General features: G+C 32.8%; 1 protein-coding gene and 1 pseudogene across 1 annotated transcript in view; one reads left to right on the top strand and one right to left on the bottom strand.

Moving 5' to 3' along the window:
* Window positions 1–26,689, top strand: part of SPOPL (speckle-type POZ protein-like) — a 63,742-nt gene that overhangs the window by 28,219 nt on the left and 8,834 nt on the right. Inside the window, exons 2-8 of the mRNA XM_012650537.1 lie at window positions 13,933–14,070; window positions 14,259–14,380; window positions 14,653–14,804; window positions 16,368–16,495; window positions 21,901–22,078; window positions 22,160–22,215; window positions 23,697–23,819. Coding sequence (XP_012505991.1) covers window positions 13,993–14,070; window positions 14,259–14,380; window positions 14,653–14,804; window positions 16,368–16,495; window positions 21,901–22,078; window positions 22,160–22,215; window positions 23,697–23,819 — 837 coding nt within the window. The 5' untranslated portion in view covers window positions 13,933–13,992. The remainder of the gene's footprint in view (window positions 1–13,932; window positions 14,071–14,258; window positions 14,381–14,652; window positions 14,805–16,367; window positions 16,496–21,900; window positions 22,079–22,159; window positions 22,216–23,696; window positions 23,820–26,689) is intronic.
* Window positions 628–1,160, bottom strand: LOC105815389 (annotated as a pseudogene).

The raw sequence follows: 26,689 nt of genomic DNA, 5'->3' as shown, positions 1-26,689 counted from the left end.
CAAAGCAATGATTCACATTGGTCTCAGTGTAGAACTGCTGGTATTAAAATCTGTGCTGCAGTTTGTGGTCTTCCTGTAAATTTTGTCTATTTCCTATAGAATCCAGCTCAGGGAATATCTTCAGGACATCCTTCTTTTCCTGAAAATGTTTCATCATCACTCTGTACATTCCTTTCTCATATTATCATATTTAAAGTATCTTAGTGTGTGTCAGTCTCTCCTATATCGTAGTCTTCTCCAGAGTAGAAAATGTGTTTTATTCGTCTTTGTACTCCAGGGTCCATTGGAGTATATGATAAATGTGAGCATATAATAAATGTTATTGTACTCCCCTGAAGTCATCATATGCTTAATTCAAAGGGATTTAAGAAATTTATGATGTATGTATTACTGTTTTTATCACCTTTATAAACATTTATTATAGTCTAATTATTCTTCCTAATACAGTCTTAGCAAAACTGTTGAACATTATATATTAAATTGCATATTAATTCCTTTTTTGTTCATTAGGTAATTATAATCATCATGTATATAAAATCGTTTTGACCTCAGACAGTGTTTTGTTACAACTTCCTGAAACAGTTCAGAGGACTTTTTATTTTTTTTATTTTCAGATAATTTATTTCACTATTTCTTTTTTTTACTTGCTGGACTGTCCAAAACTTCAATCTTGCCTTTTCTGCCTTCAGAATTAGGAAGCTCAATGTTATCTATGGTGACTTCATAAGAGATGCTGTCTTCTTCATCCTCAGATTCTGAACTGTTCTCTGAACTGTCTTGTGAACTCTCTTCCAAACCGTCCTCTTCTTTTGAATCCCACTGATTCATCTCAAACAAGGCCACATCCATTTCTATAACTCTTCCAAGAGTCCCATCAATATTTTCAATATTGAAATGACCAGGTGGTGCAGCTGCCGTTTCTTTGCTTAGCTTTTCATTTGCCTGTGCCATGGGGACTCCTCTCTATCCGAACTGTTTGAAAAATGGAGGTTTTTCTCGAATTAGGCTTAGGAGAGTTGATGAGCAGCCTGTCCCATATACCTACCTACGCGGACATTGCTCCCCGCTGTCAGCAGCTCTTTGGACACTAAGACCCCCAAACACACCCGGGCGGACGAGGAACAGCTCAGGCTGGCCTGGGGCTTGCCGTGGACCTCCATGCCTCCCCCAAATCTTTGGAGCCCTCAGAGGACTTTTTAACATAACTATGGTAGTATTGCACAGTTGTAGAATGATTTACAATTTGTTGGTTGAAGAATTAATAAACAAAAATGGTATATGATCACCATTGCAATTGATTAAGCTACCTTCTAGAATGGGCTGATTATAGATGACAGTACAAAAGAGATAGCTCATAAACATGTTAGTTGCATTTTACAAGTGGATAGAATTTTGATAATATTCTTTAGACCATGTGATTTTTTTTTAAACCTTGCTTTGCTGGATAATTCATATATTCCACAGGTGTGGAAACTTGATAAGCTAACACACTAGAAATATTGCACAATTGAAGACATTTGTTAAAGAACCTTAATGGTTGTTCTTTCGGTTCATTAAAATAATCAGATTAGTAATTTTCTTTAATAGTGGCTACTTTAGACTCAACAATTATGGAAGAAACTTTATACAATTGGCCCTCTGTCTGCTGGTTCTGGATTTGCGGATTCAACCAACTGTGGGTCAGAAATATTTGGGGGAAAAAGATACTTCATAAAAAATAACAAAATAACAATAAAAAATAGTACAAATAAAAAATACAGTATAACAAATACTTACATAGCATTTACATCGTATTAGGTATTAAGTAATCCAGAGATGATTTAAAGTATATGGGAGGATATGTATAGGTCATATGCAAATACTACTCCATGTTATATAACAGACTTGAGCATCCATGGATTTTTGGTATCCATGGAGGTCCTGCTATCAATCTCCCATGCATACCAAGGGATGACTGTACTTACTCCCATTACTTTTTATTCACAAAATAAATAGGTATATATGTGGATATGAATATGTATTATATATACATTTTTTAAATGAGGTAAAATTTATATAACATAAAATTTATTATTTTTACCCTTTTAGAAAGTACAATTTAGTAGTGTTTTGTACATTCACAGTGTCATGCAACAAGCGCTGCTATCTAGTTCCAGAACACTTCTATCACTCCAAAAGGAAACCCCATAACCAGTTACTCCCTATTTCCCCCTCCCTGGGAACCACTAATTTGCTTTCTGTATGTATGGATCTGCCTATTCTATATATTTAATATAAATGAAATTATACAATATGTGGCCTTTTGTGTCTGTCGTCTTTCACTTAGTATAATATTTTCAAGGTTTATCCATACTGTAGCATGATATGCATCAATGCTTCATTTCTTTTTATGGCTACATAATATTGTTTGAATATACCACATCTTGTATATTCATTCATCTGTTGGTGGGCATTTGGATTTACTATCAGTGGATGGATTATTAGCCAGTAACCTTTTGGCTATTGTGAATAGCACTGCAATTAATATATTTTTGTTTTGTTTTTTTCCACCTGTTTTCAGTTCTTTGGATACAGACCTAGGAGTAGAATAGTGGTATGGTAATTCTATGTTTAATTTTTTGAGGAATGCTCAACTATTTTCCATAGTGGCTGAACCATTTTTACATTTTCACCAGCAATGGGTGAGCATTCCAGTTTCTCTACATCCTTGCCATCTCTGGTGATTTCCCATTTTTTTAAATTATAACCATTCCAGTTGATATTTTTTCCTTCTATTTGGCTTTTAGCACTTTTACTATGGTCTGTTTGTTTGTGGATTTCTTTGCATTAACCTTGCTTGGAGTTCACTGAGCTTTCCAAATGTATATATTACTGATTTTTGATAGGAAAGTCTTCAGCCATTATTTCTTTAATTATTTTTTCTGCTTCCTTTTGTCTCTACTTGCCTTCTGGTATTCCCTTTATGTATATGTCAGTGTGCTTAATGTTCTACAGTTCTCTGAGACTGTTCATTTTTCTTAATACTTCTGTATCTGGATTGTATAATCTCTACTGATCTGTCATTAATTCTTTTGTCAATTCATATCTACTATTGAACTCCTCTACTGAATTTTCCATTTCAGTTATTATAATTTTCAACTCCATAATTTCTATTTACTTCTTTTTTTTTAATAATCTCTACCTCTTTCTTGATATTCTCTAGTTTTGTTTGTTTGTTTGTTTGTTTTGTCACATTGTCATCATACCCTTCCTCTATTTCTTTAATCATGGTTTCTTTTAGTTCTTTAAGCAAATTTTTAAATGGCTGCTTTAGAGGCTTTGTCCGGTAAATCCAACATGTAGTTGCAATCACAGATAGTTTCTGTTACCTGCTTTTTTTCCCCAGCATGCAGATTATACTTTCTGTTTCTTTGCATGCCTTTTAGTTTTTTAATTCAAAACTGGATATTTTATATAATACATTGTAGAAGTTCTTAGAGCTGGTTTTTCCCTTCCAGTGCATGTTATCGTTTCTTGTTTGCTTACCTGTTTATGGACTATTTTAGTGGCGTCTATTTAGCTCTCTCCCCCGGCCCCCTTCCCCACCTCCACACACACATACACATGCATTCACATAGTGAAACAGGCCTCTGATGTTTCTCCTCAGGGAAAACAGCCTTGGGTTTTCTCATAGTTACCCCAGTGTGACAGTGGTTTGGCAGGGCTCTTTTTGACTATATTTCTTTCCCTGACCACACACAACTGTTAGGGTCCACTAATCTAGTGCTTATTATACTGTTGTTTTCAACAATGCCCTGCAGCTTAAATTGTTCCACAGACTGAACTAATCAAATTTGGTTTCCTTTCAAGGGGTAATTACCTAAATCAGTGCTTGAGATTTCTTCTGACTCCAGGTGGGCTCCTCCGAGTTGTCTCCTTTCCTGGTTCTCTCTGGCAAATTAACTGGCCTATAGCTTAGCCTTTATATCCAGTGATTCTTCCAGTCAGTCTCATTCCCTTTCACCACAACCTTCACTGTTTTTTAGAGTATGCTTGCCTTGAAAATGAAGGAAGTTTCTCTGGGAAGAGATTAGGAGCTATCTGCTTAGGGCCCGCTTCTCCCCACAGGCAAAATCTCCAAGCCAGGGCTTTGAAGTAAGGGGACAGTGGTGCATTTCTCTCTCAGTGATATCTCTGCTCTAGAAGCTGAGCACTTGGTAGATGGGATTGGAGGGAGGCAGTGTGGAACCCATATTTTACAAACCAGAAAGAACAACAGCAATTGGTACCCTAGCAGCACCATGCACAAAGTAGAGCTTCCATCCCACCAGTGACAACTGGATGAAAAAAGGGAGTCCTTCACTTCTGGGCTACAGTCACCTGGAACTTCAACGACAGATAGCTAGAGGCAGAATGTTGACACCCTGCTTTTCCCAAGAAGCCCTCAGGGACCTGCTGGAAGAGGGAACCCAGTGCTCTTGGCTACACCAGTTTGGAGTGCAGTTTCTGACTCCCTGAGTCGGGATGTAGAAGGTCCTGGTTCTGACACCACAGTCTCTCAATTTTCTTCCAGTCCTTTAGTAAATTTTCTTGAATAAATGTTTATTCATTTGTTCTAAGCCTCTGGGACGATTTCCAGAGACTTTAAATGGTTCTTTTTGTAAATTTTCACCAGTTTTGCTGGGGAGCAGGTCCATGGAGCTCCTCAAGCTATTAATAACATGCTAGAAGTTTCTTTGATTAGTGATTCAGTCTCTTTACTGGTTGTAAGTCTATTCATATTTTGTTTTTCTTTTTGAGTTAGTTTTGGTAGTTTGTGTATTTCTAGGAATTTGTTCTAGGAGGTTATCTAATTTGTTGATATACAATAATTCATAATAATTTCTTATACTTTTTATCTCTAAGGTTGGTAGTAATGTTCTTTTATTTCTGATTTTAGTTCTGTCAGTTTTTTCTCTTTTTTCTTGGACAATCCAGCTAAAGGTTTGTCAGTTTTTTTGATCTTTTCAAAGAACCAACTTTTGATGCTTTCTATTGCTTTTCTGTTCTCCATTTCCCTTATCTTCCCTCTAATTCTTGTTACTTCCTCCCTTCTATAAACTCTGGGTATAGTTTGCTCTTTTTTTCCCCTTAATTGCTTAAAGTATAAAGTTAGCTTATTGATTTTTGAGATCTTCCTTGTAAATACAGGTGTTGACAGCTGTTCATTTGTCTCTGAGCACTGCTTTGGCTGCATCTCATAAATTTCGGCATATTGTGTTCTTGTTTTTTGTTTCAAGTATTTTGTAATTTTTCTTGTGATTTCTTTTTTGCATGTTGGTTGCTTAAGAATGTGTTAATTTCAGCATATTTATGAATATTCTAATTTTTCCTCCATTATTGGTTTATAGTTTAATTCCATTGCAATCTTAGAAAAAAACTTTGTATAATTTCAATCTTTTTAAATTTATTGAGACTTGTTTTGTGGCCCAGCATATGGTCTATCCTGGAGAATGTTCCACATGCACTTGAAAAGAATGTGTATTCTGCTGTTGATGGTTGAAATGTCTAGTAGGTCTAGTTGTTATGTATTCTTGTTCAAGTCCTCTGTTTCTTTATTTACTTCTTCATTCTTCTATGCATTATTGAATGTCAAGTATTGATGTTTCCAACTAAAATTGTAGAATTGTCTATTCTCTCTTGAATTTTGTTAGTTTTTGCTGGATGTAGTTTAGGGCTCGGTTGTTTGGTGCATATATGTTCATAGTTGTTGTATCTTCTTGATGATTTGACCCTTTTATCAATATATAATGTCCTTTGTTTCTTGTAACAATTTTTGACCTAGTCTATTTTGTCTTGTATAGCCACACAGCTCTCTTTGGTTATTATTTGCATGAAATATCTTTTTTCATCGTCCTTTCACTTTCAAACTGTTTTTGATTTCCATAAACACATGAATTTCATAAAAATACTCTTCCAGTCTTTGCAGATTGGCTCTCTGTTGGGACACTGCTTCATTGATTAGCCAGGCCATTTGCAACTCTGCCTTAGTCTTCACTTCCTATTGGCTTAGCACCTGTCAGGCAGAATTGAAAGTTTAAGGTCTTCTTATGTCTTTTCCAAGCATGTGTTTGACTCTCAGCATGCACATGGCTTTCTAGAGTGCCTGGTACATGTGAGAGGTTTTCAGAGCCCTTATTCCACTACTTATCTTCTTTCCCAGCTTCCTCCTTCCCAAACATTTCTGTCTGGCTGTTGCTTGTGCCAAATCTTATTCCTTTTCTAGGTGGCTGTAGCTAATGCATTTACCTCTTCATGCTTTTGATTAATGCCAGAGCCCATCATGCTGTCTCCTACCCTGGAAAAGCTCCAAGGCTGGTGACATTGGTCTGTGAGCTAGTCTTTCAGGGAGTTAACAGACTGGTCAAAGCATGCAACCACAGTTTTTTTAGAATAAGTTCCATATTGCTCCCACTGGTTCCAGCACTGTATGCCAGGACTGCAGGCTGATGACTTCATGGCCTCCACCAAACTGGGAAGGAGGCCATGGTAAGCAGTGTGTTAAAATGCCACAGCTCTGTCTCACTGAAATTCAGTAACTTCTTCATTAACTATTCCCTGGCTGTAACTTTTTGCTTAGGTTCTAGAGTTCCAACAAGCTTATTCTGACTGTTTTTGCCAGTTTATTCATTGCTCTTGAGGAAGGATGGAATTTTGAATGTCTCTACTCCACCATTTTTGGTGACATCTGTGTGCATATGCTTTATTACATATATGTGAACTTCTACCTGTATGTATGTCTATACACACACACACACACACACACACACACACACACACACACATCCCTATAGTTTATGGATTCACAGATAAGTAGAAAGAATGTGAAGAAATTCATTGGTATGATAACCAGCAAATTCAGGATATAGGTTATTTCTGGTATGGGGAGGAAATTTGATGGTAGTAGAATACACCAGGATGATGGGTACATGGTTGTTTGACATATGATTCTTTATATGTTTTCTGAATATTTTAAATTTTTAATAATAAAATTAGGTAGTTGTGTATGTCTATATGACATATGTATATTAATTGTGGCACACAAACATTTTGTTAAAGTAGAAAGTCTTGTACGTGTTTATTCCAAGACTAAGTCTTGCTTTTCCTTTAATAAGTAAGAGTAGAAAACATCACACTTGACACTTTTAAAACAAGTTTATGTGATAGAATATGGAAGAAACCTTTTATTCATTTGTTGATGTACTTAGATTGTCTCATGTTATTCTCTAGATCTTATTTTCGTTGTGCCCTCTCCTTCTGTAGGTTTTTTCTGTAAGAACAAGTTTAGGAAAGACTGAATGTCATTAGGTAGTTGATGGTCTACTACTTTTCTTATTCTTTTTCTTTTAAAGAAAAGGAAAAAAATAGAATACTAGAAATAGCACTGAAATGGGCATTGGTAGATCTTTGTCTTTGTTCTTTGTTCTAATATTTATCTAACAGTGTAAACTTGGACAGATCATTTTTTCTGTTCTAGCCCATTTGTCTCATGTTGGTCCTGATCTTTAAAATAAGAATTGGACCAGGTAGGTAAGGGCTGTTTCAGCTCTATAATATTCAGAAGGACAGCATGATTCTATGGAAAGAGCATAGACTTTGGAGAGAGGCAAATTTGTGTTCAATCACTTTCTAAAGTAAACTTCCAAACTATCTAAATCTTTTTTCTCATCATTAAGATGGGATTTTTACCACCCATCTCACAGAATTACTGAAGAGTAAACAAAGGTATGTAGTATCTTATAAAGTACTCACAAATGCAATCTGTTCACCAAAGTTCTCAACACTCCCATCCCATAAATGTATTATTTTGAAGGAGTAGGTGGAAAGAAAACAAAAATCTTTGTTTTTATTTAGTTTGCTTTAATATATGAATTAATATTGTTAGTTACACTTGAGGAAGATAACAACTCCTATAGAAGTATTAAAGGACATTTTCTTCTTTACCTTCCAGGTTTTTAAAACTTATTTTTTATTTATGTATTTTGTTAGTATTAAGTTACACTGATATCTTCTTATAAAAACTTAAGGTTAAAGTTTTCTTTGACGTATCATCTCCTGTTACCTACCACCCCAGTATCTACTACTTCGACAGGAAAACACACACACACACACACACACACACACACACACGCATGATGTTCTGTATCTTCTGTGGGTCCATATGAGTTTGAAAATAACTATATTTTTCACTTCTTTTAAAAATAATGACTTGTATTTCTATATTAATTGAAATAACACATTTAGAAAATATAAATAAATAAAAATAAGAAAAAAAATCTCTTCACCCTGAGATAGCCTCTTAATATTTAGATGTATTGGCATTATCAATGCAATGCCAAAGTGCAACTCAGTGCATCCATCTGCAGTTTATTTTTCATTAGCAGTACCTCTGTTTACTCTGTATGCTATTTATATTTATAAAAGTGAGGTCCTTTTAGGCATACTCCTTGCCTGATTTTTTTTTATATACAACATATCTTGAAAACTTTTCCCTGTCATTAAGAGAATGGTTGCACAGTTTTCCATGTATAAATACATTACAAAAACATACTGGATTTATAATTATCTTTTTCCACAATTATAATATCTTTCCTAGGGTGAATTCACAGGACAAATCTGACAAAGAATTTATTCTGATACTAATTGTAAAATTGTTCTATAGAGAAGCCTAATCACCAATACAGTTATGTCTGCTTCTCTGCAATTTTGCTGGCTATAGGTGTTGACAGTTTAAAATAATCTTTGACAATACTGTAAGTGAAAAAGGGTATGGATTCTTTTTGTATTTCATTGATTACAAATGACATTAAAGTTTTTTTTTCCTTTGTAGTTATTCTCCTGTGAATTGACTTGTTCATCTCATCACCTTTTTCTGAATGTTTTGAAATCACTCTTAGTTGCCAGAAACCATATGAATGGTTCGTGTGGACATCAAATAACACCGTTTGCATTTTTATACTTATAAAAATTAATAGCTTATATTTTAGCATCATTTTCTCCCCGTTTGCCAGAAATTTCACCATAAAAAGTAAGAAGGGAGATTATTAAACAACTTTACAATTTGTATTTCCACTAGGAATGTCAGAGAGTGACTGTTTTTATACTCTCACTAATCTTTTGGATTGTTGCTAGTCTGATAAGTAAAAAATGGCTTCTTAATCTAGTTTTAATTTTTATTCTTCCAATTATGAGTAAATTTTCTTTCCTGTGAATTATTTGTATTTTTTACTTTATCTTTTTTTTTTGAGATAGGATCTTGCTTTGTTGCCAGGGCTAGAGTACATGAGCTCGCTGTAGTCTCAAACTCCTAGGCTCCGGCAGTCCTTTTGCCTCAGCCTCCTAAATAGCTCGGACTACAGGCATGAGCCACCCAGTTAAGCCTTTCTTCTAATTTGTAGAAATTCTTTACTTATTAGGGAAATTAGCTTTATGCGCTATATGCTTTGCAAATATTTTTCTTGGTTTATTGTTTTTGAGATTGGTCATGATGGTTTATCAGCTTTCTTCAGAGTCACTGGAAAAAGTATTGACCAGGACAAGGCCCTGTCATATATTACTAGAGATTTTCCTAACAGATAAATCTAATAATCATTACTCTTTTAGTACATTTATTTAATAAAAGAAATATTCAATTCATATTTCTATACCTATTTCTGCTCCCAGCTCGGTATGCAACAGTGGTAGTATTGCCAGCCTGGGGCTTGCTGGGAAAACCAGCAGCTTTGCTGCCAGATGGGGTAGGCTTGATTTGGGGCTGAGGGGAGGTAGTGATAAACCCATGGATTTATTAGGTAAAAGTACCAAACTCAGTTTGAAGGCAAGGGGACAGCTAGCCAGGGGGAAAAAAAGGAATAAAAAACTAAACAGAGACATCAACTGCCACACAATATGGTGAGACAAATAACTGCAGTTAAATTTAGGCAGCTTACTAAAAAGAAAACAACCCCTGAAAGAAAATAATCCAGAATTAGTATATCAACTAAAATGTCCAGCTTTCAACCAAAAATTGAGACAGGCAAAGAGACAGGAAACAAACAGGAAAAAAGGCAGAAGGCATACATAAGACTGCATATTGTACAATTCTATTTTCATGAAATTTGCAGATAAGGTGTAACTATAGAAAGCAGATTAGAGGCTGCCTTTGCTTCGGGTAGAAAGAAATATTTGAAAGTATTCTAAAATTACATTGTGCTGATTGGTGCACAACTGTATGACATCACTAAAAAAATCATTGATTTGTACTTTTATGATAGGTGAATTTTGTTACACATAAATTATACCTCAGTAAATATTACAGCTCTTTTAGAATTTGTCTAGCAGGTTCTTTGGTCCTCACTGGAAGACTAAAAAATAAAATAAAATAAAATAAAAAAACAAAAATAACAACAAAATATTATACCTCAGTAAAGCTGTTAAAATTTGAGGTAAGCTACCAATATCTTTTGCAATGACGGTACTCTTAGTGATCTCAACTGTTGGGGCTATCTGTATACTGCTGTTTTCAGATAAAGTAAATGAATAACCATTTCTAGTTTACGAAGGTAATCGATGATAGCAACTGGAGGTATTTAAGAGAAATACCTACTTTTTATGTAGAAATGAATAATTCTTATTTAAAGTGGCAATGTGTAATGTTTAATGAACATTAAACAAAATGAATTGTGTACACTTTTCTTTAAGGCATTCTTATTTTCTTCCATCATTTATCCCCCCTATTCTTGCTTGTTTAAGCAACATCACTCTTCTTCACTTCTTTAGAGCTAATTGTTGATTTTTAAGTGCTTCTAAGAATATTCCCAATATTGTCGTCCTGGCTTCCTTGCTGATTCCCGAACTAATTGTGTTGTGCTACAGTTACATCACATGATAGGAACTCACTTTGTATGTGAGTTGTAAATGCAGTTGGGTCAGTGCAACAGTATGGATTCCATCACTAAAAAGGGAAATTACACAAACAATCTAATCATAAAGGATTATTTAAAAATTGTTCTATTTGAAGTATTTTCTGATGTTTCATATATCACTTTATTGAAACTGAATACCCCAGGTCCCTCAAATTCCTGTATTTGTCCCTATCTTCCCCATCTTAGTATATAGCATTCTCATATTCCCAGTTGCTTAAACCCCAAACTAGGACCTAGCCTTGATTTCTCCTTCTTTTAATTTTAAGCCTTCACAAATTCTATTTTAAGATATTTTCTTCAATCCATGGGACCACTCCCCCCTTCTCTACTGGCATATCATATTATTGTGTCACCATTATCTCTCCTCAGACTACTCTTAATAGTCTCCTAATTTGTTTTCCTACCTTTATTCTTCCACATCTTTTATTGCCAGATTATTCCCTAAAAGCTGCCATTCTGATCTTACTACTCTATAAATTATACTGTTTTTCTCCTATTTAAAATTCTTCAGCAATATCAACCACATCTATTGCCTTTCTCTGTCTGAAGTATTCTCAAATTCTTTCCTGCATTTGCACTTACTGTGCTTTCTCCTCTCTTACAAACACTTCCCTTGACTTGTTTCTATTTTTTTTTTTTAATCTTTTAGGTCTCAACTCAAATATTAACTCTTCAGAAAAGCCTTAACTGATTACCCTATCTAAAGTAGCCTCCTTACTATCTAATTGAAGGATTTTCAGCCTTTACATAGCAATTACTCCATCCTATTTTTCTTTTATTTGCTTTTAATTTTGTTTACTGTGGTTTCCTGCCCTGCTTAATTATTTACCTGTTGTGTATTTTTTCACTAACATGTTTCCTGAGCTTGAAGAGTGTATTATAAATAGTAGCTACTTAGTAAATATGTGTATCATATGAATTGGAGGGGTTTTTCACCAAACTTGGCTGCTGATTTGCATCAGCTGTTTCTTGATTATAAGAATCAAGTGAATGTCTTCCTTTTTTACATTTATATGTTTCAAAACTATGTCCTGGGCTCACTGATTTTGTGCCTTTAGAATAACTCTGTTATTTCATAGTTTTACTTAATAGTCAGTTAATTTATTTTGTCATAATCTTTTAAGAATTATTTTTGACATGTCCATTCAGTTTCAAAACATTATGGATTTGTTCTATGTGTTAAGTGGTAAAAAATCGGAACTTCTCCATGGGGTTTTTGTGTTTGTTTCTCCTTTTGATTCATCTGTCTTTAGCTGGAAAATGTAATAACTTGAGTGAATTTATCTCCTCCTCTATAGCTGTGAGAGTGGCATACCTATTTTGCACATATGGAAATGAACAAAAACATGATATAGTGTAAAATTCTTGTATTATAGCGTCTTTCCCCTTAGAACTCTGCAGTAATTATTGTTTTCCTTAGGCTTAATTTTTGTTCATTTAAAGGAACGTGTGTACTTATAACATTTTTTTCTCATTTTGAGTTCCACGGAACTGTGTGTGGTGGTTTCTTATTTTGGTTACTATGGAGCTCATCTATATAGATCAAGTTCTTCATTCAGCTCAGGGGAGTGTTCTTCTGTTATCGTTGATTTATAACTACTTTTCCATTTGTTTTAGTCCCTTCCAGAGCAGCAATCTGTTGAATATTTCTGTTTTGTTCTCAGTCTTCAGTATCTGTCACCTTTTTTTTAAGTAATTTTTCTCTGATTCTAGGAAATCTTTATACTGATATGATTTCTCCCCCAGTGTTAAATGTATTCCTTATTTCTAGTACAGATTTTTACTGTGTTTCTTCATTTGTAATTTTAAATGTTTTCATATCTTTTGTAGCTCTTTTTATTTCTGTGTGTCTTTCAGGCAGCTTTCTTCAATCTTTGCTCATCTTACGCTATGTTTAATGGAATATAAAGATAGGGCAAATATTTTCCTTTCCATTTTGGGTGGAGTCCCCCCCTTCTTTTCCCTAGTAGTTTTTTCCATAGGATGTGGTTTTCTTCCCTTATTAATTATTCTTTTTTTTTTGGCCAAGGGTTGGATGTTTGTTTATTCATAACAATTAACAGCCTATACAAGAGATCCCTAGAGCAGAGGCCGTGGGTCCAAATAGGCCCCTGCACCTGTCAGCAGCCCCACCTCCCAGGCCTCTCTGGGCGCTGCCACTTATTAATTATTCTTAAATGAAAAAAAAGGATTCTCAAACTTGAGTCCCTATGTTGTAATGTAATCTTGAAACCTTCTTGCCTCTGCAAAGTACACTGCTTAACTAGCTCGTTCTGATTTTGCCTCTTTCTTTTATAGACTTTCCAAGTTGCAAAACAAAATCATCAAGTCACTAATATCCTGGCTAGGTTATGAGGAGTTATTTATGCATCCAAATGGATGTAGCACAAGAACAGCTAACTGGGAAGAAATTTCATAATATAATACCTCTCAGTAAGAAACATTTTGATAGGGATGCAATCTTTTCAGAGTACCTGTTCATCTGAGATAGATGTAGACGTGTGGAAATCTATGTATAATTCTTACAGAGCATTGCCTGTTACATCCTATTCTGTGTTTTACTGAATGAAAACTTCTGGGGTCTGACAGATGAGCGACTAGTATTTATAGTTCTAACTTAGCAGACTTTTTGGTTTTCATGAATATATCAATGAAAAGATGGAAGAAGCTGAGTCAGATATTAATTGATGTCTTTAAGTTTCTGTGACACTTTGTGATTTTCTGTTTATCATCTTACTCTTAAGTTATATGTTATTTTTTGATTTGTGATATTTTGGAAAACATGTCTTGACAAAATAATGTCTTATCTATCAATACTGTTTGTTTAGGTTTCAAGTATTATATGTTACAAAAGCTTATGATTCCATTTCTTAAAAATTATTTGAAATTCTCACGTGTTCCTTTATAACCTAATTTAGGATAGTAATTATTTTATGACTGTTCAAATACATCTTCCATCTTGATGCTGCCTAACTTTTTGATCAGTAAATCAAATTTCTTTTCTTTATAGGCAAAGTACTTAACTGTGTAGGATACTGCATAAATACTAAAAGACTGCAATAAAGTGGCAATGTCTCGAGAACCCACCCCACCTCTACTTGGAGATATGTCTGCTGGTCCTATAGCAGAAAGCTGGTGTTATACACAGGTACATGCTGTTAAAAATGCCTTACTTTATGTCATTTATAAAATTTATTGTATTTTAAGAACATTATTATGAAATACTTTGGCATAGTTATTAGAAGTATTAGAAGAGTGGATCACAGAGTGTTTAACATGTGACAAGTTAAAAGCATAAGAGTCATCATTATAAATGTGGTTTTCTGAATCTCTTAGGTTAAAGTAGTAAAATTTTCCTACATGTGGACCATTAATAACTTCAGTTTTTGTCGAGAGGAAATGGGTGAAGTGTTAAAAAGTTCAACATTTTCATCTGGCCCAAATGACAAAATGAAATGGTAAGATTTTTATGTGCTTTGGATTTTTGGTTTTTTTTTTGATGTGATCATCAGCTTCTTATGGTTTGATTGTTATTAGTGTTATTCCTGATTGGGTATTAGTCTAATTTTATATTAGATTGGTAACACATTCCTAATAGTATAGAGAATTGTATAGAACTGTGGGAATATTGACAGGAGTGTTGTTTCTGACATTAACAAATGATTTTAGTGTTGCCTCTCTCTTGAATGCTTCAAGTATTCCTCCATGTGAGCTTATTGTTCTATTTTAGGTGCCTGAGGGTAAACCCAAAGGGATTAGATGATGAAAGTAAAGACTACTTGTCCTTATATTTGCTTTTAGTCAGCTGCCCCAAAAGTGAAGTTCGAGCAAAATTCAAATTTTCCCTTCTGAATGCTAAAAGGGAAGAAACAAAAGCAATGGGTAAGTGATTTGCAAACTGAGTGTAGAAGTCTCTGTGTAACTATATGCTGTGACTTCTGTACCTTTACCTAGAAAAGTTGGGTTTTTTTTTTTAAGTAAAATCTGCTTAACCTAAGTCATTTAATTTGGCCATTATTTAATTTTAAATTCCAGTGTATAGCTATAATTGTTTTACTAAGTCTTAAACTTACTAAAACTTGCAAAAGTAGTTAATGATATTAAAATTTAACTTCTTCATGTCCTAAAATGACATCCACCTAGAAAAATAGTTGCTGTTTGGGCAAGGTGCCTGGTTCAATGCCTGGCATATATAATAGGTATTCAGGAAACATTTCTCTTCTCTCTTGCCTTTTTTGCCAGGTAATAAAATCTGAAGAACAATGTGAAGGAGATGGAATGCCCTGATATTTTGTCACTGGAATTTTTTGAGCCATGGACTGAACACTGACTGAAAGAACATGTTAAATTCAAAAATTATTTCTTAGTTTCAGGGCCTATTAAATTCAGTCCAAGATTCACATATATAGCCTGCTGAAATATTGTAGCCCAGAGCTTATAATAGAACAGTATTGTAGGAAATGTACATTATGCATAGTAGGAAAATATCTCATGAACTGCCAAGTTAAATTTTAAATATTTTTTAGAAGTGAATCACAGAATCAAGTAACTTAATTACAAAAAACCTCCACGCACATGTTTTTAAATAATATCTTTTACTGCCAAAATAATACATATTTTCACATTGTCTCACCTTTAAGATAGTGGAATGTACTTCATTTAAGTTTATTACTGGCTTTCTTTCCACCTTTTATTCTTTGTATAACAGATGGTGAATACTTTCTATAGAGGATCTTGTTTATTTCATAGTATATAGTTGTTGTACAATAACTTAGACATTTGAAACATTTACTCCAGATATTTGTTAAGTCTTTCACAAATTATACTGAAAACATCTTTTGGACTTCAATGGAAACTTTTTTTAGGGGAGAGGGGATTATGTCCAGAGACTTAGGAATGATAAAAGACTTCATTTAGCTTTTTTACCAGTTAATGGATTTTTCTTAGTTGAGTAAAACTTAAATCAGTGGGATGGGTGCGCCATGAAAGCTTAAAAGATGTCTTAATGACTTAGAGCATCCATTTTTATAGGGAGAAGTGGGAAATGAGATATATGTTTCTTACCAGATTCTGATGTTAGACGATGAGTAGTATGCCTCTACCAACATACTTTGATCCTATTTCATTGTCTTTTGGGGTCCAGGTTGTTAAAAAGATCTCTTCCTTCTCCATGAGATTTGATCTGGCTTTTCTACTTAAGAGATTCAGAGGTCTGAAATTCAGCTCATTGACAATGGCCAAAATTTGAGTAACCATGTGGACTGATCTATTTCTATCTAACTTCACTCTTATAGTATTTTATTTATTAACACAAATATCTGTAATTTTATAAGGCATTTATTGGTCAACTTCTATTTCTGTACATTTTATTTAACTGAGTTGTCATTAAGAAACATGTCTCTTGGATACTTGTTTTATTTAAACTACTGTTCTGTTTTCCACCAGAAAGCCAAAGAGCATATCGATTTGTGCAAGGGAAGGACTGGGGTTTTAAAAAATTCATTAGAAGGGATTTTTTGCTTGATGAAGCTAATGGTCTTTTACCAGATGACAAGCTTACATTATTTTGTGAGGTGGGTACATTTTTTACTCTAAGGAACTCCATGGTTACTTACATTTAGTGATATGGCAAAAGTATAAACTTGATTAATATTGGGTATACTTTAAGAATTAAGTAATTGGTATAATTCGATCAGGTTTCATTTGTAAATTCTTGATCAGAAAAAGCTGACAAGATTGTTTTACAAATCAATATGATGGCCCAGTCTGAAAAAATCTTGTCATATCTCTAGCTAAAAATTGTATGCGCAATTATGCTACTACATACTAACTCCTTTTTCCTCTTGAAAAGACTGTGGATGTGTATATCTTTATATGAATATTTCTAAGTATTATCTTCTTAATAACTTTGAATAAATGGTCAATATTTTAAAATTTTCAAAATGATCATATTAAACATTATTTCATAGAGTTTATCAGTTTGAATCCAAAATATCTGAAAACGATTAGAAAGCTTTCTGACTATTCAGGCAATTGGATTAGTTTAATCAAATGGCATTCTAAGAAATAATTCTCAAGTTTTTAAGATATGGCCATGTCTGTTGACAAACTTATGAGATATATTTATATACATAAAATGATATACTTTGAAAGTTGCTAGCGTTGCTTCTGCCAATACTTATGATTTGTTTTAATTTGAGGTTTGGATTTACTTTTGTCATTGTTACTGTTAAGTACTTTTACCTATATGAATTTTTAAGAATCCTCTTTGGAGTGAATTCACAGATGATATGTTAACGGTATAGTTTATAGAGAATATACATCAGTAACAGTTTTATTGAAAAGTTTAAGGCAGTTGATAATTTCCATGAGAAAACCAGTTGAAAAGGTTATGATTAAGTAAACTCAAGATTAAATATATTTCAGCAGATTATTGTCTCTTGGAAACATAACTGCTTAACTACTGCTAAATTAGCTTTCATCTCTTTATAGTAAATGTAAAATTTCTTGGAAAGATTACAAACTAATTGTATGACATTATGTTATGTCAGAAGAATAATTGAAATATGGTCCTGGAGACTATATAGTGCATCTTATTTTCAGCTAGACAAGTTAAATGAACTGTATGATGAATTTGTTATGAATACGATTACTTGGTTGACAAAGCACATACCACAAGTCTCTTGAGCAGGGCTTATCATTAAATAATTTAGAAAAAAAAAAAACAAACTAAAGCATTTGTTGCCAATGGGCAGATACTCTAAGTAGTATTCTAAATAAATATGCTATGCTATTTAACATTTTAGCACCCTAAATCTTCTAGAATTTTCAACATGTTAATTTTTAAAAATGTCGTCTTAGAGCTTAAAGGATCTTGAAGACTAATCCAATTTTAAAAATACGGTGGCTATTTTTTTTTTTTGAATGAACTTTTTTAGAAAATACTAGGTTTTTTTTTTTTGGATTGAAAAATTGTTTACAGATATTTTTGTAAGTATATTGTCCTGGAACCTAGACAACCAAGAAATTCAGAATTAAGGCTGAAATTAAATTTAAGACCTTTTTTGATATGTGTTTTTGAAGTATGCATAGTATCCATATGCTAGATTATACACACTAGTGACCCCCCTAAAAATAGAACCCATCCTGACATGCATTTTTAAGTTGGCATTGATCAGATTCATTTTTAGATCCTGAAGTGTACATTATTTTTTTTTTAACTGATGTAGACTTTTATACCCGGGCACCATATTTAGCATAGGTGGGCAAAAAGTACTTTTAACCAACATTCTTCATGCCCTCCGTCATTTCTTCCATCCCTCTCACAGATGCCCTTCCTTCTACAGCATCTCCAGCACTGCTTGCAGAAGAGGAGGAAGCATTGCACTGCCCTACCTAAAGAAACTGCCTCCTCTCCCTCCCCTGCAAGTGGTGCTGTAGACAGGTAAGGCAGTTGGGGGCTACCCTTTTTTGGGCAAAACATAGCTTAATCTTACAAGTTCCATACAGTGGTCAGAGTGGCCAGACATAGACAGATTTCTAGCAGTGTAAACAGCTCTGCCCTCTCTCTCCCAAAGTGGCATAGAAAACAGGAATTGAGGAATAAGCAGGAAAAATAAAAAACTGGTTAGATTAATTCATCTTTTGAAATCCAACAAATTTTAAATACTCTAATAGTCTACAAACCCATGCCATTCTGTGATATACAGAAAAATACATATGCACAGATAAAATACAGTAATGAGATTTTCATAAAGTTAAACTGATTTATTTTTAAGGACACATCTTTTTTCCCATCCTATTTTTCTTTTGCTAAGAGTGTCTTAGACCATTTTGTGTTGCTATAACAGAATACTTGAGATTGAGTAATTTATAAAGAACAGAAATTTTTTGGCTCATGGTTCTGGAGGCTGGGAAGTCCATGGTTGAGGCTGGATCTAGTGAGGCCATTTTTGTTGCATTACAGCATAGAAAATATCAGAACTCATTTTAATAGACCTACTCTCTCAATAAAGGCATTAATCCATTTATGAGGGCAGAGCCCTCATGACCTAATCACCCCTGAAAGGTCCCACTTCTCAACACTATTGCACTTGGGATTAAATTTGCAACATGAGAACTTTGGGGGACACATTCAAACCATAGTAGATAGCCCTTCTGTTACTTGTGATAGTGGGTGGAAGTTAGGTTTTATTTTCTAAAAAAAAAACCTTGGCAAAATGAAAAGTTGACTATTCTATTTCTGTCACCAGATTTTTAAAAATGACACTTCTCTATGAAAGTAAAAAAAAGTCTAAGACCCTCTATTCTAGAAGCTAACGTGATATTGGATTGTTAAAAGTTTCTCACCTTGGAGCCAGTGTGGGGGTGGTTAGGCAGTTGATTAGAGTGTCAAAATTGTAGTACTGTGCAGCTTTGGGTATTTCTGGCTTTTAGAATTAGCTGGAATATTCAGATTTTTAAAAATTGGAACCAGTAGTTACCTTAGTTCCACATTGGAGGACACCCAAATTTTCAGTATAGTCACAGAATTGATTAGATCCCTCAGATGTTCATCTTCAGTCTTAATTATGTTCTTACGGTTGAGTCAAAAGCAAATATGAAAAAGGGATGTCAAATGAGTTTGAGGCTTTACTTTGCAACATTTGACAATTTTGAGTATTGTGTACTTTTCCTTTTTTTAATTTTTAAAGAAGAGCAAATTTGACCTCAGGAAAGAATCTCAGCCTTTTTCCTGAATTTTTTATTCTAGGTTCCATTCAGTAAGAGTGTTTATTACCTATATTTGAATATGTGACAGAGAAAACTAAATTTTTATCATTTTTTTAAATTATAGGTGTCAAGAAAATCAGAATTCATTTCCTATCAATTTTTAATTAGATCATTAATTTCTACTCTATAAATAGTCCCTTGAATACTCTTTGGAATATGAACCGTTAATTATGTGTCTTAGTTAAAATTAGTGGTTGCTGTGATAATACTATGTAGATAGGCATGTCAGTAATACAAATTGTTCTGAAATATGATTGCTTATACAAAATACCAGTATGACATAAATAACTGCCTGATAATGTCTTTTTTTAACTTTTTCTTTTATCACCTGATTTTTTGCCAAATTTTTACATTAATTACATTATTTTGAAATAGCTTAAGAGACAATAAATAGAATTTAAGAAATCCTTTCCTAAATTAATTATATCATCACATTTTTATAACTCCAGTGCATACTTTAAGTCATTGAACATATTTTTGGTTTCTATATCATTAGATTATAATCAGGTAAGGAGTAGTGAATTTTTTTTTCTGCTTTGTAGTTACTAAAATTTTAGAGATAATTTGAGTGACTAAAAACTATAGGATAGGAGAACCTTTATTGGTACATTTATGTAGGTACATAATATCTTGTCTCCCTTGTTTAGAAAAACAACTCACAAGATTGTTGTGATGATTGCTTTTTGATCATAATGTTAAAGTAATTTACTAATTTTAAATAATACCAAAATATTGTTTTGTACAAAAATCCATAGAAAAAGGAAACTGGAGATTTAGATCTAATCTTCCTTTGTTACTAACTAGCAGTGTGATTTACCCTGTCTTGGTCTCACTTTGAAATCTCTTTATAAAATAAGATGAATTTTATGATTTCTGTGACACATATGATTTCAAAGTGTTAACACGCAAGTTGAGGGGGGAAATGTAATTAATAAAAATATTCTCTAAAAGATTAAGATTTTTAAATTTTTCCGTAGAAGTGTCCATTCACATGAGATATATGTTTGTATATCTGCATCAATTGGGACTTCTAAGACTTAATACTCTAAATATTTTACAACTGGACTATTATACTTGATGTTTCGCATGTTAGTAGTTTGGTCTGATTTACCCATTTTTAATTTATATTTTCTACATAGTTTACTGTGTTTATGTGTGTCCTTATTTATACTTTTATTTAATAAAAACCTTATGAAATGTTTTTAAGTGAATGCGCCTAATGTTTCATAGCAAATGTCCCCAAAATTTAAAACAATAGATAACTAATGTAGCATTTTTTGTTTATTATTTTTCTAAAAGGCTCATTTACTCTAAAACATTTGCTTTACTAGTTGAGATATTATTTTCTTTAATTTATTAAATGTAATATGAAATTTCCAATAACATAGTAGAATACCTTTTCTTAAAGGTGGTATACAAGCAAGACTTACCAATAGTGTTTTAGGATTTATTCAGTATATAGTCATCTTTAATGGGAGATAATTTAATCCATATTATGTTGGAATCTACATAAAAGTACTGTAATAATACCAACTTTACTGATTATTTCATAGATAAAAAGTGTGCAAATAGAGATTTTTGTGAACTTTAATAATTGCAGTTGCTTTTGTGGGAATATTTGTTCCTTAAAATTTAAATCAGTTATACTGTGTATTTAACTCAATTCTACTAGAGTTCAAACATGTAGGAATAACTCTTTAAAAATTTTCAATTTACATATTGTAGACTGTAGTTTTATAACCTGTTTTTATATTGTAAACAATTATTAAGAGACTTGTACTGTTTATTGTACATAGTGTAAAATATAAATGTTACTAAGTCTGAAGCATGAAAAAATAAAGGAATTTCTTCCTCTACCTTACAAAAATGTCTTCTCTTTGTTTGAATTTGCATCATATTGTGGCTTTTCTGTTGAGAACTATTTTTTGTAATTACTTTAATAATCAAACATTCCAATCAATTGATAAGCCATTTATTTATATAAAATGTCACTATTGAAAAAGATCTGTATTGTTTCTAGCTTTTTCTATATTGTATTTCTCTTTTAAATTGTATCCTTAAATTCATTTCCCATATAATAGGATTTTTGATCAGGAATACATTGAATTATCCAAATGATCTTAAACATAAAAAAATTAAGTTTAGACTTACTAATTATTGATATTACTTTGTGAAAATGTTTCTCTTGCTGTCCCTTTTTTATTAGGTGAGTGTGGTCCAAGATTCAGTAAATATATCAGGACATACTAATACAAATACTTTGAAGGTGCCTGAATGTCGACTAGCAGAAGATTTAGGTAATCTCTGGGAAAACACAAGATTTACAGATTGCAGTTTCTTTGTGAGAGGACAAGAATTTAAAGCTCATAAATCTGTGCTTGCAGGTACTTTCTATTTTGGGGTAATATAGTACATTTTCTAAGATAAGTTTATATGTGAAATAATGATGCTTAATCTTATTACAGCTCGATCCCCGGTTTTTAATGCAATGTTTGAACATGAAATGGAAGAAAGCAAAAAGGTAAACATGGCTTAAAGGCTAATATTTAATTTCTACAAATGTAAAATAGTGTAATGTATATTTTAAAAGCAATGGTGCATGATCTCATACTGTGATAAGTAGGGAAAAATTTTAGAAACAAATAGAAAGATGAGGAAAAAAATGTGTTCTGTAATAGAACAGTATATGTAGCTCAGTGAATATTCTAAGTAACAGCTAATTTTATGCCCCTCTGGTAGGTAAATAAATGGATAGTTGTTATCGAAAAGGACTGTTCTAGTCCATAACTGTTTGAGAGGTCTCTGGTTAAGATGTATATTCTCCCCTTTATGGGTTGATTTTGGAATTTGTTTTTTAGCAACAAAAATAATGTCTACATTCTTTTGATTACTAAGATAAGAGATATTTATTAGATTTAACACAATGGACATAGATTACATCAGCATTATTCTATACTAACTGTTATCAGGATATTGCCTATTTGGCTCCTGCAAATGATTCTCTTTCACCTGTCATCTTGAAATGTAGTTATGTTAGAGATCAGAGGCTGAGTCACTGCTGCTTGTGTAACATGTGAGCCTTAGGGCTCCAGTTAGACAACTCCAGAGTTTATTCATGTGGTCCAGCTTAATTCTTTCTGCAGAACTAGAGGCTGCAATAAAATAGCTGCTTTCTTCCTCTGATGGTTGATCAGGGAAGGTTTTGTGATCAGCCTTCTGATCACTTCCAAGTGGGGAGACATCAGTGATTTCAGATGTTACTGGCAGCAAAGGGTCAGAAAAGTTTGCTCTTGTTTAGAGTGAGACATTTAGCTTCATTAATCTCAGAAGAGAAACCAAATGCAAAGATAAACAAATAAAAAAGTGCTAGTCTTCTTTGGACTTGGTATGTTTCAAGTAAGCAAGGAAGTGCCAGTATATAATAATACATGCCATTTTTGCAAAAGGGAGATTTCTGAGGTAGTGAGCTCTGTTATTGTCTCAAATACCTGGCCTTACCTTTTGCTTAATGCTGAGAATAGAGTTTTAGAGTCATAAGGTCTTAGGCATTGTCTTAGGACCTAGGAATTCAACAAAGAAAAAGTTAATAGCCATTATCCTTTAGGATAGAGATCAGAAACTGAACACAGATGCATTTTGTTTGGCCTACAGTTTTGTTTGTTTGTTTTTAAACTCTTTATTGAGAAATTGGGGCTTATATTCCCACATGGTAATGCTTGGCTTGGTCCAAGTATCAGGGTATGGGCTCTGCAGCTGATCATGGTTCCCATCTCTCATGCAATATATGCTTCTTGCTTCTTACACTTGCTCACTTCACTTTGCCTACTTACCTTAATGAAGATTTACTTACCTAGATTTTAGAAATATCTGCATATGTATATTTGAGTTATAAACTATTTTAGTGTAGATTTGGGGCTTTAAAATTACTGTCAGAGATTCACTTTGGTTCATTTGTATGTGTATGTTCTCTAATTTTTTTGTGTGTGTTGTTTTCAATATCAGAATCGAGTGGAAATAAATGATTTAGACCCTGAGGTATTTAAAGAAATGATGAGATTCGTTTACACAGGGAAAGCACCAAACCTTGACAAAATGGCTGACAACTTGTTGGCAGCTGCAGACAAAGTAAGTAATTAGATCTTAAACAGCTGAAAAATATCCTCAAGATTGATGTATATAGAAAGCTATCATCAAATGAAAACTCCAAATAACTTGAAATATTGAATTAATTTCTACTATTTTGTAGATGGCTCTTCGGAATTTTATGAAGTACCATATAGTGGGATAATACAGAAATGAGATTTTTTAAAACAATCAACAAGATGTAAAAATGTCTCAGCCAAGAAGGAGCGATCTTTCCCCCATGGGAGATTAAACTGAAACCTCATTAGTTTTGGGTGTATATTTGTTCCCTTTTATAGAACACACACAATGGCATATATAGTTTATTGTAATTTTTAGATATTCTTAGTTTTAAGGCATAGTGCATGATCTTTTTCAAAATGAGAAAATATTGGGTATTTTGTGTAATTTAATTCTCTATATTCATAGATTTATTTTTTAATATGACAGCAGAGAAAGAGGAAAAAACGTTAACAATTTTATAATACTCTTTTGTAATGGTGATTTCTTAAAGTTAGTGAAACCGTAAAAATATCAGAAAATCTCGAAACCACTGGTTCTCAATCCTAAAAGCACATTTGATATATAAAGCACACATATATGTGCAGGTAGATAGATGGATTATGTGCTTGTGTGTGTGTATATACACACAATGTGTGTATATACACGTTGAAAAATGTTACCATTGGGGGAAACTATACCAAGTATATATGGATCTATTATTTTGTAAAACTACTTGAATCTACAACTATCTCAATAAAAATTTAAATTAAAAACACCATTTACAATAGCATCAAAAATATTAACTACATTGACAAAAATCTGACAAAAGATGTCTAATATTGAAAATTACAAAATAATGCTAAAAGAAATTCAGGAAAACCTAAATAAGTGGAAAGATAAATCTTGTTCATGGATTGAAAATCTCAAATTGTGAAAATGTTGATTCTCTTTAAAATTGGTAGTATAATCAAATATCCCTATCAAAATCCTAGCGGCATTTTTCTTTTAAGAAGTTGACAAGCTGATGACAAGGATTAGACATATATTTTATATGTAAATATAATAAAATATACGTTTATATGTATATGAATACAATAAAATATACGTTTTATTATTTATTATACAATATATGTATATAAATATAATAATAAAATATACATTTTATATGTAAATATACATTTACATATAAACTGTATATGTAAGTGCAAGGATATAGAATGTGAAATAACTTTGGAAAAAAAGAGTAAAGGACTAACACTGCCTGATATCAAGACTTACTATAGGACTTCAGCTATTAAGACAGCATTGTATTGGTGTCAAGATAGACAAATAATGAAATAGTACAAAAATAGACCCTCATATTAATATATGTGGATATTTAATTTTTGACAAAAGTACGAAGCCAATTCATTGGAGAAAGAACAGTCTTTAACAAAATTGTGTACGAATAATAGAATACCCGTATGTGCAAAAAATGAACTTTGGTACATACCTCACACCGTATACAAAAAGTAATACAAAATGGATCATGAACCTAAAAATTTAAAACTTCTAAAAGAAAACTTAGAATCTTTGTGATGTTGGGTCAGGTAAAGATTTCTTAGCTTTGACACCAAAAAACCTGATCCATAAAAGGAAAAATGATAAAATTAACTTTAATAAAATTTTAAACTATTTTTCTTCAAAAGACATAGGAGAATAAAATATTTGCCCGTTGTAAATCTAAGGAACAACTTTTATCCAGAATATATCTGACTATTGTATTCAGACTGTATAAAGAACTCTGAAAACTCAATTATAAGAAAATGTTATTTCTAAAAATGGACAGAATGTTTGAGCAGTTTCTGAAATGATGTCAATGAAATACATTAAAAGATACTCAACATATCATAGTCATTAGGAAAATGTAAATTAAAACCATCGTGAGATACTTCTATATACCAATTTAATGGCTAAAATTACAAAGACCATATTAAGTGTTGTCAAGGTTGGTTGTGCAAGAATTAGGACCTTCGTACACTGCTAATGGGAAAGTAAAATGGTACAACCACTTTGGAAAACCATTTGGCAGTTTCTTAAGAAGTTAAATATAAACTTAACCTATGAGCCAGTGAGTCCACTTTTAGGTTTTTAGGCAAGGGAAAAGAAAGCATATGCAAAGACTTGTACGTGAATGTTCCTGGAAGCTTTATTTGTGATAGCTAAGAACTGGAAACAAACCAAATGTTCAACAACGGGTGAATGTATAAATACATTGTGATATATCTATATATGATGGAATAAAAAGGATTGAACTTGGTACATAAGCAGTGACATGCATGAATCTCAATCATACTGAATGTTAGGCCAGATAAAAATGAGTATATATTGTATGATTCCCTTTATAGAAAACTCCAGAAAATGCCAATTAATCTATAGTGATAGAAAGCATATCAGAGGTATTGTATGGGGTGGGGTAAAAGGGAAAGATTACAAAAGGGTAGGAGGAAACTTTTGGGGGATGATTGGTATATTTACTATTAATATCTTGAATTAATGGTTTTATGGGAGTATGAACTTCTCAAAGTGTGAACTTTATGTGCACTTTACCGTATATCGGTTATACCTCAGTAAATCTGCTAAAGATGTTATAGAACATATATACTAATAAATGTAAGAATTTTCAGTCGTTGTGAATATGATTTTTTTAGCTTTATAATGAATTCATTCTTTAAGACTGAGTGGTGACAACTTGCATTGTATTGGGTGATATAGTCTGAAATAGTAGAGAAGAGAAATATACTCATTAGGAATATTGAGTAATAAGGTAGTTTTTTTTAGCATAAACCCTATTTTAAAAATACCCTCTATTGGCCAGGTGCGGTGGCTCA

The sequence above is a fragment of the Propithecus coquereli genome, unplaced genomic scaffold (assembly GCF_000956105.1).
Source record: "Propithecus coquereli isolate 6110/MARCELLA unplaced genomic scaffold, Pcoq_1.0 Scaffold33, whole genome shotgun sequence".
In the NCBI taxonomy this organism is placed as follows: Eukaryota; Metazoa; Chordata; class Mammalia; order Primates; family Indriidae; genus Propithecus; species Propithecus coquereli.
This window is presented reverse-complemented; position numbering and strand designations above follow the sequence as displayed.